General features: G+C 40.1%; 1 protein-coding gene across 1 annotated transcript; it reads left to right on the plus strand.

Moving 5' to 3' along the window:
• The first annotated feature begins 535 nt into the window (after window positions 1-535).
• On the plus strand, window positions 536-13,705 carry ADH5 (alcohol dehydrogenase 5 (class III), chi polypeptide). Its single transcript, XM_028506591.2, has 9 exons — window positions 536-648; window positions 3,974-4,075; window positions 5,749-5,890; window positions 6,587-6,674; window positions 9,170-9,389; window positions 9,824-10,084; window positions 10,804-10,939; window positions 12,934-13,072; window positions 13,402-13,705. Exons 1-9 carry the CDS (start codon window positions 580-582, stop codon window positions 13,424-13,426), a joined length of 1,182 nt encoding a protein of 393 aa, XP_028362392.1. The 5' UTR covers window positions 536-579; the 3' UTR covers window positions 13,427-13,705.
• The last annotated feature ends 256 nt before the right edge of the window (window positions 13,706-13,961 follow it).

Genomic DNA, 13,961 nt, shown 5'->3' on the forward strand with positions numbered 1-13,961 from the left:
AAATCCCCCTCACTTTTCAGGAGCAGCTGGAATAGGAGCCTTGGAAGTTTCTCGAATGGGTCCCTCTTTCTTTGTGTCCCCTTTCTCATGCTCCAGGCTCAGTTTTGCCTCTAGAGGGAGTATCCTGAAGGCTGTATCTTATTCATCTTGCATCCTCAAGACACAGCGCACACAGAATGTATATGAGCAGGAAGACTGTGCAATCCTCCCAGTTTCTCATGCGCTTCCAGTGAAATTCCTGGTCCCACACCTTCCACATCTCTCGTTTGTAAGTCTTATCTATGCTGCCTCTGCTAAAGTCACATAGGGAAACCCGTTCCAGACACAGATGGTTTTTTGCACCAGGTGTCAGTATAGCCACCAAGCCGCGGCTATTCAGCCTCCGGGCTGAGAACTGCGGCTACCAACAGCTGCTACCGCCAGAGCGCGCGGCGCTGCCTAGCCCTTGCCGGCTCTCGCAAACCCCGCCTCCTCCACTCCCGGGTCCCCCAGGCCGAGGGAGGCTTCAGCGCCAGGCGCACGCTCCACCCTCGCCGCACCCGCGCCACTCCCCCTGCGTAGAGCCCTGGCCTAGCCCGGATGCACGCCCTTAGGCCCGCCCGGATGCACGCCTCTAGCTCAGCAGAACCGGAGGGCATGGCGAACCAGGTATCGCAGGCCGAACTGTGGGCCGGAGTCCGAGGTTGGGAGGGAGAGAAAGCAGAGGGTGGAACCAGATCGCTGGACTCCAGAGCTGGACCTACGAGCTGAAACAGTCGGAGCAGCGGTTCAGTACGAAGGAAGCTTTGTTTGACCTCCGTATTTGGGAGGGTTTTGCTGCTTCTGGGCGACAGGAACCAGGTGGGGGGGGGGGGGGGGCGGGTGTCGGTGCTATTCTGGTGGAAATCGCTCAGGAGGAGCCACAATTTCCCTGCACAAAAATGAGTACAGCAGGTTCTTTTGTTCAAGGTTATTTCATGAGTAAAGTTGATGAGATGCGATAGGAACGTAACTTTTGCTTATATTACGTAGCCTGTGGGATAATTTGTTTCCTTATTCCTCATTTTGCATAAAGTCGCAGAACCTGTCCAGGACTTACTGCACCTTACCCAGGGTCATACTTGAGGTGGCTAACCTGTGACCAGAGCCTGTGCTCCTAACCTCTAGGTTGCTTGTATTTCGTGATAGTAATTCAAAATGGAGCCATTATTATGCCACCGAGAAAAGTATTTTAGGAAGACTCCTAGATCCCCTTGGGTAGTGTTTTTGAATATTTAGGCACCAGAGCTTTTTATCCTCCTTTAATCCGCACAGTTTTGGTCCCCAGTTTACAGACCAAAAACTGAGGCCTAGAGGTTGGTTAGTGCTTCGTGGTCACACTAAGAATAGTGAGCCCAGATTCCAATCCAGTTTTGTCTCAGTGCAATAGGCCATCCCAGTTCCTGAAACACACATTAGACAATAAAGGTAGGAAATACGAATAACATGAATAATTAGTCTAAAGTTGTTTTGCAGACTTTAGAAATTTTCTAGAAACATTTATGGCCTTAAATGTTGAAGTTGAAAAGAAATGGTAAACCCCAGAGGTCTTTTGAACTTAACAGATTGGCACTTGTTTTTCTTTTTCTTTTCTTTTCTTTTTTTTTAAGATTTTATTTTTAGAGAGAGGGTGAGGGAGGGAAATAGAGAGGAAGAGAAACATCAATGTGTGGTTGCCTCTTGTACGCCCCCTACAGGGGACCTGGCCTACAGGTATATCCAGGCATGTGCTGTGCCCTGTCTGGGAATTGAACTAGTGGCCCTTTGGTTTCCAGGCCTGCGCTCAATCTACTGAGCTACACCAGGCAGGGTAGCAATTGTTTTCTTTATTCAGATTGTTTTCTTTATTCAGCAATTGTTTGTTCTTTCTTAAGAACAAATGTCTGTTCAGAGCAGGTGAAAAATTGTAATTCCTGTTATATAGTTCAGATGTTGAAGTAGGGCAATTTCCTATGATTTAAAGTGGAGCTTTCTTTTGGTTAGAATTGTCATTGAAAGGAACAGTTAAAACTCCTTTCAAATATTCTTTGAAAGTCAGTCAGGGAGAGTAAAACTTACATTGTGGATGAACAGTTTAGTCTTGTTGCTTCAGATCTCTAGTATTGTGACCTCATTGTTAGTGTTCTGAATTTGACTTTTGCAATTTATAGTACATTAAGGTGAAAAAGGATTCCAACTCAGTGTCTGAATTTTTTATACTGTCAAATTTAACAGCTACATTTTAATTTTAAAAGCAAAATTTCTGCTTCACCGATTTACAGAAGCCACTGGTCTGTCTATATTGCTGATGTGCTGCAAGACTTTTAAAAATATGTAATTCCTGACTGTTTAGTCAGGGGCACTGACCTCTTATCTTTCAAATTCTTTTAAAAAATGATGACAACCAATACAATAGCCATCGATGTGAATGAATCAAAATTATGCCTTTTTTCTCTGGCTGGGTAGTTCATTTGGTAGAGTGTCCAGCCGATATGCTAAGGTTTCAGGTTTGATCCCCAGGGCACATAGAAGAATCAAACAATGAACGCATAAGTAAGTGGAACATCAAATTGATGTTTCTCTCTCTCCCCCCACTCCTTCATGTCCCCCTTTCCTCTCTAATATCAATTTTTTTAAATACATGTATTTTTTGTCAAATTGGTGAAAAATACATATTTTTGGTATGTTGCAGAATTTTAGTAATTAGTTTATGTGTCATGAGATGGAAAAAATTGAAAATCACTGCTCTATATAATTCAACTCTTCCTTCAGTCTTTGTTTTATTGATGTTCATAACTATTCATTTGTTTTTGCAAAGCTGCCCTGTGCCAAAGGCTGTATTAGAGGCTTCATGTCACTCTCACTCACTCTTCAGTCACCTTGTATGTAGGTGTTCCATCATGATCTGTAATTCTCCCTTCTCCTTTGTTATCCCAGTTAAAAAGTGATGCTTTCTCAAGCTCGCCAACCAAAGTTACACTTTCTCCACTTTCTGCATTCTGTAGCACTTTGTGCCTCTCCCTTTAAATCACACTTTTTGTAATTATTAACTTTCCATTCTCCTATAAACCCAGTGGTGTTCAACCTTTATTTTGTCAACTTGTTTCATAACCATTATGTAAACTGCTTAAAACCTTCCTCATTACACTTGATTCTCTGGCAGTGGAGGGGGAGAACTGACTAGAATCTCTAGAGCAACACTATACTATAGAAATATAATACAACTCACATATGTAGTTTTAATGTTTCTATTAGCCATATTAAAATGGCATTAAAATTGGATTACATTTTAATATATTCAAAATACTATCTCAACATGTATTTGGTACTTTTAAAATATTACTGAAATATTTCCTTTTTTGTACTAAGTCTTCAAAATTTGAGTGTACTTCGCACTTACAGCTTAACTCAGTTCAGACTGGCCATTTTTCAAGTGCCCAGTAGCTACAGGTAGCAAGTGGATACTGTACTGGATAGCACAGTTAAAAGGACAGGTATAGTTTTTTAAAGTTCTCCCATTCTGATACTCCTTACACTCCTTCCCATCCTGCAGATGTGCCTGAGCAAAAGAATTTTGGAGGGCACATGTTAAACATTCAGATTCCGTGGGCTCCATGCCAGACCTGCTGAATCAGATTCTCTTGGAACCTGTATTCTCAGCCTGTTCCTGCTTAGGCATTGTAGAGGGTCATGAAATATTAGATGAATAAAATAATTCAACCAAAAGAGGCTTTTTTACATCTGACCATGTAATCATCTAAATTAAATATTTTAATGAGTATTATTTATATGAAATCTAAAAACATGCAAAACAGTTCTCCATATTGCTTAGAGATACATGTTTCTTTGTGAATCTGTGATATACATCCTAAGATTAAAATTAAAATTCATCAGTATCTAAATTAACTAATAAGTAGTTCATTATTAGTCCAGGTGAATAAACACCTGTTTTCCTCTCCCCTCCCCCTCATTTCAGGTGATCAGGTGCAAGGCTGCAGTTGCCTGGGAGGCTGGAAAGCCGCTCTCCATAGAGGAGGTAGAAGTGGCACCCCCAAAGGCTCATGAAGTTCGCATTAAGGTAATTTACATCTGAGGCAATGGAAAAGGAGACTTAAAATTAGGTCTCTGGATAGATGAATACTCTGAATTCTTCAGAGGATAAATCCCAAAGGAGAGTGTCGAGAACAAGGTATGGAAAGTCATCCAACCTTAAAATCACAGCATCCTCCTCTTACTTTATCCCTCTCAACTTTGCACACTCCCCTCCACCTTTTAGCTTTGATGTTGAGCTGTGCAGCCTTCCCCAGGGATCACTGGAATACTGCATTTTATTTATGTGGCCTAGGTTTAAGGTAACTTTGTGGGATATTCCCCTTTCTTCTGATCCCATAACTTAAAAATGTATGGTGACACATCAGAAACAAAAGAAGAAATTGTCTTCAGTTTTGTTTGAGAAGACTTCAAATAAGACTTGGGAAGAAGCTTCTGATTGACCAGAGTAACAATCAAGTGAGGTCAGCCTGATTAGAGAGCTATAAATACTCACCCTTGAGGACAGGGCCCGAGTTCAGGCGATGCATTCATCACTCCAGTGCTGCTCCGTCTCTGCTGTGGCAGAGAAGGGAAGTTGTCCCAGGAGAGAGGCCTGTTGCACAAGGCAACCAGTTGGATGTTTTTAACATTCTACTCTGTATTTGTTTTCATATAAAGTTAATGGTGTAAGTTGGTGATCATTGAATAAAACTAACTTTTTAGAAAAATCAGCTCTTTTTGCGGTAAGTTAGAGTGAATGTCCACCACCCTAACTCCAAACGCACACAGCACCTGTACACAAACTGGCTCAGGCTCCCAGAGTAACAACATGTATTATTAGGTCGGGAAGCACAGAGTCGGGTAACTTTCTAGGGTCCTTTTCAGCCCAGAGCCAGGGATCTGAAATCTTAAAATAGTTAAATTCAGAAATTAACCTGATTGTGATATTGCCACTGAAAAAGAAAATGTTTGTCCTGAGTGTCCTGTATGGAGCACACTGAGTTCAGCTGTCTTCCCTGGGAAACTGCTAACAAATGGCAAAGAGTGTTCCATTGTATGTGGGTCTGTGGGGAAAAAGCAGAGAAGCGTAAATACACTCTAAGACTTTTCGTTTCTGTGCTCTTTTAGTGGTTTGGGAAGATATCAGATACTTGAAAGTGAGAGAGAGAGGTATAAAGGGCTCATGGAAGCAGAATACAGTGTGGGTATGTGTGTGGCTGCTAAAAGGGAGTTGGTTCCACTAAAACTAAAAGCTCTGAGTTTTGGCGCACACCAGCAGGCTGGCATATTTCAAAAATTGTCCAGGCCTTTTCAGAAATCACGCTCCCCAGCAGTCGTGAAGAGGCCAGCAGTGAGATGGCCCTGCACACGGGTGCCATTCTGCTTCACACCCGGGTCACAAGTACCCGTACAGTCTCCTTTCTTTGTCTTGCTAAAATGCACTGAAAAGGAGATTTCGTGCACTGACTTTCCTCGAGTGTAAATAAACTAGTACGCCTAAGTACTGCTTTTTTAAAAAGCTGCCAGCGCTAGTTGTTAAGACGCCATCTACTTGTAAGTACATACCGGTGTCATGGAGGGTAGACTATGAAAACAAATGTATCTCACAATCAATGAAATGTGGTATTTAAGGAAAAGTATTTTTCCTTTGACCTCTGCCTCACTCTGAGCTACATGCACATACACTCATACACACTCTCTGTTTGAATATCCTGCTAGGTCATTGCCACTGCGGTGTGTCACACTGATGCCTACACCCTGAGTGGGGCTGATCCAGAAGGGAGTTTTCCAGTGATCTTGGGACACGAAGGTGCTGGAATTGTAGAAAGTGTTGGCGAAGGAGTTACTAAGCTGAAAGCAGGTAAGAGGGTATATGAGCCACTTATTTTACAATTTTGGCTTATTTCTGTAAGGAACTAACATTTCTGATAAACTACATGTTGCTTATTTATGCATAAGTTATCCCCTAAGAAAGTTGTCAAGATTGATTTTATTTCTCACCCAGGAAGCACAAACAGAGGGGAGGGCAAAAGTAGATTGGTAGTTGTTTGTGTGGAAAATAATACAGTAATCAATACATAATAATACAAGAATAAACTCTTTTGAGTATTCACAAATAATACAAGAATATAAACACTGTTCCACATACTCACAACTGTAAACCTCCTTTTGCCCACACTGTATTTGATGGTTTTTCCCTCTGATTTGCAGACTGCTGTTCATCTGAAGCAGTTAGAAACCTTTCCAAAGCCAGTTTTGCCCAATTAAGCAAGAATTATTCAAAATGGATCAGTGAGTCAGTATTTTGAGGCACAGGACTCCTTATTCTCCAGATACTGTTTTAAAAGTTTCCTTTAACAAAAATTCTGAAACTTGCATTTTCTTCCGAGTCAGGCAGTACCTGAATGATGTTCGGTAGGTGAAGTACAAAGCTTTGAAGTTGCTGACTTTCCAAAGCCGAATGAGTTGACAGGAATAGGAATGTTGCAGGGGCTGGTACGCTCATTTAGAACAGATGCCACCTCTTCAGGATAAAGCCTTTGCATTTGTTTTCCAGGTGACACCGTCATCCCGCTTTACATCCCACAGTGTGGGGAATGCAAATTTTGTCTAAATCCTAAAACAAATCTCTGCCAGAAGATAAGGTTAGTATCATATTATTTTTTTCTTAAATCAAGGTCATCTTAATTATAAGTGTGCGGCTATTTATACAGCACATTCTGCATGAATTACTTTATTCCCTCTTTATAACAACTTTAGTATCATCATTATATCCCAGTTTTTATAGATGAGAAAGTTAAGACTCAGAAATTAAGTGGTTTGTCAAGTATCATCAGCTATTAAGAGAGAAAACTGAATTTTCTGAACTCATTCTCTTCCCATAACACTAGGCTAAGTTTGCCAACCTGTGTAATAAGGAGGGACATGCTTATGAAATTTAATGGAATCATTTTTATGTCCATTTTATCGTCCATGATACCGAGGTAATAAAACTTATTTTATAAGATAACTGGGAAGACTACAGTGGGAAGACTACAAGAGATAACATAACCCCTTAACACAGAAAAGGTAGTTACTTTATTGAGGTAAGGTAAAACAGCTGTTAAAGAACTACTTTGAGGCAGTTTATGATTTTCTTATTTATGTTTCCTTGTTTTCTTTTTTATTGAGATCAAACAAACATATAGTGAAGTACTTAAAGTATACAAATCTTACGTGTGCAGCTCAATGAATTTTGCTGCATATATATATCTAATGGTTATAACCATCACCCAAATCAAGACAGAGAGCCTCGCCCTGGCCAGTGTGGCTCAGCTGGTTGGAGTGTCGTTCTGTAACGGAAGGGTGATGGGTTCGACTCTCAGTCAGGGCACATACCTAGATTAAGGGTCCAGTCCCCTGTCTGGGTACTACAAGAGGCAACCAGTCAATGTTTCTCTCACATCAGTGTTTCTCTTCCTTCCTTTCTCCCTTCTGTCTCTAAGGCAGTGAGAAAAAGGTCCTTGGGTGAGGATTGAAAAAGAGAGAGAGAGCCCTTCCAACACACCACAGAGTCCTTCATGTTCCTCCCAAGTAAACACCTGCCCCCCTCAAAGGTCACCACTCTTGTGGTTTCTTTCACTGTAGAACTTCTTATAAAAAGAGTTATGCATTGTGTGCTCTTGTCTGGTTTCTTTCATTCACAGCATCTGAGAACTGTATCCAAGTTGCTGTGTCATACTCCATTCAAGTACCCCTAGCACTGGAATGCTGGGTCATAGGGGGTACGCTCTTACCAGCAGTGTATGGGGGACCTGTTCTTGCATTTCTAATGCCGTCGACAAAATTAGTTTATTTTTTGGAAAACAAGATTCCATTTCTTTTATAACATAAATCCAGATACTTTTAGCAAAAGTAGAATAACAACAAGAACTAGTTGTTTTCAAAGAGAATTTCAAATAGTCTGAAAAATTTTGCCTCATGGAAACGGGCTTTCTGTGGCTGTCTGTAACCTTTTAGAGGAACAGGTCTTTTCACAGGTTAAAATGTGTCTTGCATCACCTTTGCTTGTGATCTCCTCCGGGAAGAAGTGACTATTTACTAAGGAGAGCTAAACAAACAAGTTGTCATATACAGATATAACAGTTACTTACAGTAGACCTTTGTCACGTGTTTGCTCTGTGTTTCTGGTCATATTTTTGTTTTTCTCTCAAAGGAAATGTATTTCTTCTTGAATCCAGAGGCAATCCATTTCTCTTCCTCTGTATTTGTTTATTCATATATTCCAAAGGATTTGTCCACGAGGATGCATCAAATTGTTTATTTTTATTATAAATAACATATTTATTTAGTACCATGTGCCAGGCACAGTGTCATGCTTGATGTAACATCTCATCTGATTTGTTAGCAATCTCTGCATTTCTAGTGAGGAAGCTGAGGCACCGAGGTTCATTAACTTGCCCAAGATCACACAGGATTTGAACCCAGGTGTGTCTGACTTTAAGGCTCAGTTTCCTAAGCAAGACATTATATCACCTATATATTTAGAATATCAAAAATGATTTTTGTTACCATAAATCATATTGGTTGCCTTTGTGAATTTGTTCTCCCACCCCCATCCTCTTTGCTATAACCAACTACACAAGCAAAAAACTAAGTGAAGAGAAAAAAACAGCTTGAATCCTTGAGGACTGTTATACTTTCGAAAAAGTCCTCCTGAAAGATCTGAGTTACCCAGTTGTCCATCTGTTTTCCTCCGCCGAATGGATCGCTGTGTGTGGTTGCTGCTTGTGTGGGTGCTGCATTTGGCTTCATGCTTTATGAAGTTACATTTGCTCACAGAGTTCTAGGATGGCATTTTTAAATAATTTCATCTGATCCATAAATTGTACCTCTTAAAAATTATTTTAATATGCTGATAATAAGATCCAGAAGGATGTTGAATGTTGGAAAACATATGTAAGGTTTAAATCTCCTAAGTTTCCCCAATAAGGCGTTGCTGAAAGATACTAAATTATGAATACATATATTAAAAATTGGACTTTTGGTCTTAGCATACTCTTGTTTTTATTAGTCATTATTTTTAAAACTAATTTCTTTTTCTTACAGGTTTTAGGAAACTTAATTCTACCCTGCCTTTTTCCTTTCTTCTTTTCTTTAGAGTCACTCAAGGAAAAGGATTAATGCCAGATGGCACTAGCAGATTTACTTGCAAAGGAAAGACAATTTTACATTACATGGGAACCAGCACATTCTCTGAATACACAGTTGTGGCTGATATCTCTGTTGCTAAAATTGATCCTTTGGCACCTTTGGATAAAGTCTGCCTCCTGGGTTGTGGCATTTCAACTGGCTATGGAGCTGCTGTGAACACTGCCAAGGTAAGTGGTGGCCTGGCTTTTAGCTTCACCTTCTAACTTGATACAACAAAACTGTGTTGGAATAATTAAATCATCCCAATCTGTAAGAAACCTGGTGTTTTGCCCTGACTGGTGTGGCTCAGTAGGTTGGGCATCATTCTACAAATAGAACAGTTGCCAATTTGATCCCTGGTCAGGGCACATGCCTGGGTTGTGAGCCAGGCTCCCGGTTGGGGGCGTGCTAGAGGCAACTGATCAACCAACAGATGTTTCTCTCGCACATTGATGTTTCTCTCCTTTGTCAATGTTTCTTTCCCTTTTCCCCTCCTTTCCGCTCTTTCTAAAAAAAGTTAAGTACAATCTTAAAGACAAAGGGAGAGAGGGAAGAAGGAAAGAAACCTAGTGATTCTCTTGACTTTTGTTTAAGGAGTACCTCATAGAATGTCTTCTAATAGGTGGAGCCTGGCTCTACTTGTGCCGTCTTTGGCCTAGGAGGAGTTGGACTGGCGGTCATCATGGGCTGTAAGGTGGCTGGCGCATCTCGGATCATTGGTGTGGACATCAATAAAGATAAATTTGCAAGGGCCAAGGAGTTTGGAGCATCTGAATGTATCAGCCCTCAGGACTTCAGTAAACCCATCCAGGAAGTGATCATTGAGATGACTGATGGGGGAGTAGACTATTCCTTCGAGTGTATTGGCAATGTGAAAGTCATGGTGAGTGTGCTTGGTTTCATTCCTTTCCCTTTCTCCATTATGTGTGTGTATAACTGCTTTTTTAATGGAATTTTCTTCATTGAGATTTAAAATTGTTTTGTTTTTGGAAAAGAAAAGTCTCTTGTAAGAATTATTGTAATAGAAGAAAGGAAAATAATGATTTGAACTACAAGTAGGAAATGACACAGAATGACTCAGGAAAGGGTTAAGAAAATGTTTCTTTGCCTTTCCGTGTGTGCCACACCTTAGAGGATGTCTGCTTAAACAAAGGGCAAAACGTTGTGGAGAGCCTGAGCTTTGAAATCAGATAGGCATCCACACACTAAGTCAGTGGTCGTGGGCAATGACCTGACTTCTCTAAACCTGAGTTTCCTCATGTGTGAAATACGGGCAGTAACTTCACCTACATGACACAAAGTAGACATTCAGCAAAAATATTAGTGTTCTCTGCCTGCTTGTTTTATTCAAGTCTTTGGAATTTTGAGGTAGTATTTACAGCAAGTAAAAGCTTTAGAGTCTTTCAATTTGTGTTACTGTTTAGCCAAGTTAATAAATTTTTAAATACCTGTTAATATACTGAAAATTCCATTTGATCATTTTGTTGCCATTTTTTTAGAAAGCTTTGTGAAACCACCCTCTCCCCGCAGAAGTTTCTGGGGAAGCCAGTGTTCACGGCAAAATGCACTGACTTCTGTGTTTGGTCCTCTCTCTGCCTGCAGAGAGCAGCGCTGGAGGCCTGCCACAAAGGCTGGGGCGTCAGTGTGGTGGTGGGCGTAGCCGCTTCAGGTGAAGAAATCGCCACTCGTCCGTTCCAGCTGGTAACAGGCCGCACGTGGAAAGGCACTGCCTTTGGAGGTAATTTGTGGGATGGGATGAGTACATTTGCTCTCCTATTTCCATTGGCAATGTTTTAATTCCAGGCCAATTTTCTTGTTTTAACAATAATTTTTATAGGTTACTTTCTCGTCCTGAGTTGTTACATACAACACTATTTTAATAGGATGGTTTCACACTCAATCAGTATTTTCTCCTGGAGCTGGGGAGGTTCTCAGCTCCTCCTGAGACTCAAGGAAACATTTTACACACTTAAAAAAAAAATCAATATTATGTTCATGAGGTTATAGTTGGGGGTAGGTCAGGCATGAGAGGTTGGTTGCAGGGTAAGCAAATGATGGTGTCATCCATACTGTGTCATTTTGTGGAGGTTATGGGCATGTTTCACTCATTTTTCCAGAGAGTGCAGTGATCACCGGATAGAATAGTACTTCCGTCCAAGTAGTGCTGATTTCAGCAGTGCCCAATACTAAATCTTAAACCGAATCCTTAAACCTAAATCTTAAACTTAAAATTAGACACACCTTACAGCAAAATTGAAAATCTGCCAGACTGATGATTTTTCTTATGTATGATCCTCAAAAGTACATGGTTGTTTGGGGTTGCCTACGTTTTGATAGGTTTTTTTAAAAATATATTTTCACTATGCTCTTAAGAAAAAGATCACATAGCATGAGCTTTCAATGATCTGTGTTTAACAAGTATCTGTTAACATCCCCTTGCTTATATTATGCCAGGTTTTTGAAAGAAGAAAAGATTACAATAGTATGCTAAAATGAAGAGTTTGGCCAAAGTTTTCCTTCTTTAAACTGTACAATTTGCCGTAGAAATGTCAAGCTGATTAAACCCTCCTTTCCAAGTCTATGGATGTATGCTGAACTTGAGTGTCTTAGAAGAGACTTCTAAAGCCACATATGTAACTCAGAGGCATCATCTCAGCATCCACAACTGGGTTTGAAGGGCTTCCTAAGCCTGGGTGACTGAGCCAGGGCAGGTGGTAGGAACCTCTACCCAAAGCCTCATCCTAACACAGTGCCGTTTGGGAATAAACTGGAGCATTGGGGCTCCAGGGTGTTGTTAAAATATGACCCACAGATGTAAATAGAAATTCTGGCCTAGAGTTGTAGTTGTCTCAGCTGAAGAGGAGTTTTAAAGGAAAAAGAAAAAAAGCCCACAACTTGGCAGAAGATATAAGGAGGGAGATTTGGGAAAAGCTCGAAGGAGGTTTGAAATATGGTCCAAAGCATCCCTGATTTAAAAAGTAGGAAGGTGCCCTGGCTGGTGTGGCTCAGTGAATTGAGCACTGGCTTATGAAGCAAAGGGTCACCAGTTTGGTTCCCAGTCAGGGCACATGCCTGGGTTACAGGCCAGTTCCCTAGTAGAGGGCGCATGAGAGGCAACCACACATTGATGTTTACCCGCCCCCCTTTCTCCCTCCCTTCCCCTCTCTAAAAATAAATAAAATATTTTAAAAAATAATAAATAGAAAAAAAATACAAAGTAGGAAGGCTGTTTTGTTGATTTATTGCTTCTTTTAATAACAAGTGAAAAATTGAAGCACCTGATATTCTACTTTGCGTTCAGTTTCATTTTTCCATTCTGAGATGCTATCCCTATTTATTGTTGAATTTAAAACCAAAGATAGTGATGCGTCACATCAATATTATTCTTCCTTGAATTTCATTATTACAGAAACCGTATTGCTGTGGACCTAATAAATAAGCTTGTTCTAAGACTCAGAGAGTTCTATCCTGGTAGTCTGGAGGTCTCAATTGAGACTTAATGAGATTTTAGTAAATGAATACAGAAAAAGGAAAACACTAAAAAGGCATTTACTTTTTTCTTAACTAATGATGTGCATTAAATTCTGTCTTATCTCTATACTAATTTTGAAGTTTTTCATTTGCCTGCAATGAAAAAAAATGTATTCTCAAGGCCTTTGTTTAACCTACAAATGAGCATACTGTAGAGACTTGTTGAAGAAATTAATGAATAGATGTTATGATTTCTTTTAGGATGGAAGAGTGTAGAAAGCGTCCCAAAGTTGGTGTCTGAATATATGTCCAAAAAGATAAAAGTTGATGAATTTGTGACTCACAATCTGTCTTTTGACCAAATTAACAAAGCCTTTGAACTGTTGCATGCAGGAAAGAGGTAAGCTTCCTATTTAGTTATATATTATGGAATATAGGGAGGATTTGAGGTGTATGGAGGAAGAGGGTTAAAAAAAATACAATTTTGCCCTGGCCAGGTGCTTAGTTAGTTGTCCCATACACAAAAGGTTGCAGCTTTGACCCTCAGGGCACACTTACAGGGCGCAACCAGTTGGTGTTTCTCTCTCACACTGATGTTCCTCTCTCCCCCTTCCTCTCTCCAAAACCAAGAAACACATCCTTAAATGAAAACTTTAAAAATATATCTGTAATTGTAATGTTCTTAAAAGATACTGTTCAAAACCTATGTGTATTGTTTTTCTCTTACAGCATCCGAACTGTTGTAAAGTTTTAAATTTGAAAGAAGAAAATATGTCCACCCTTATAACTGAATCATGTAATCTTATTGGAGCAGCAAGACAAGCAGAGAGAAGTTCTTCCAAGTTCACAGTCTCTTGGACTTTCAGTAACCTACTCTAGGGAATAATGTTTTCTGTGTAATTAATATATCTCCAGTCAGGGATAAGTCTAATAACATCATACATCTGTTTTCTAGACTCTCCTTCACATGAATAATTGCTAGCTCATGAAGGAATTTTTTTAACATAATAAAAGTAATTTTGGCATGTGTTTATCTCTGTCTGGTGCTGAATTTATTCTCATGGTTCTCTCCCCACTATCTTTATTCTTTAAAGGAAAGATGGAGGAAGCAGGGCAATAGTGAGTTGATGAACCTTATCTGCTGCTTTCCTCAGGAACTTTGACTTAAGAGTCTCGGGCCCATTTACTAAAGAGTAGATTTCCTTACACCATCTGTGGCAAAGTTAATCAGAACCCAAGTCAGCTTCTGTGAAATTATCTTCTTGAGGGCAGATACTATGACTTGTTCA

The sequence above is a fragment of the Phyllostomus discolor genome, chromosome 1, assembly GCF_004126475.2.
Source record: "Phyllostomus discolor isolate MPI-MPIP mPhyDis1 chromosome 1, mPhyDis1.pri.v3, whole genome shotgun sequence".
In the NCBI taxonomy this organism is placed as follows: domain Eukaryota; kingdom Metazoa; phylum Chordata; class Mammalia; order Chiroptera; family Phyllostomidae; genus Phyllostomus; species Phyllostomus discolor.

Coding starts and splice junctions, on each gene's coding strand:
- ADH5 (XM_028506591.2), top strand. CDS start 580: ATGCACGCCCTTAGGCCCGCCCGGATGCACGCCTCTAGCTCAGCAGAA. Junction 4,076..5,748: donor CTCATGAAGTTCGCATTAAG/GTAATTTACATC, acceptor ATATCCTGCTAG/GTCATTGCCACTGCGGTGTG. Junction 6,675..9,169: donor AATCTCTGCCAGAAGATAAG/GTTAGTATCATA, acceptor TCTTTTCTTTAG/AGTCACTCAAGGAAAAGGAT.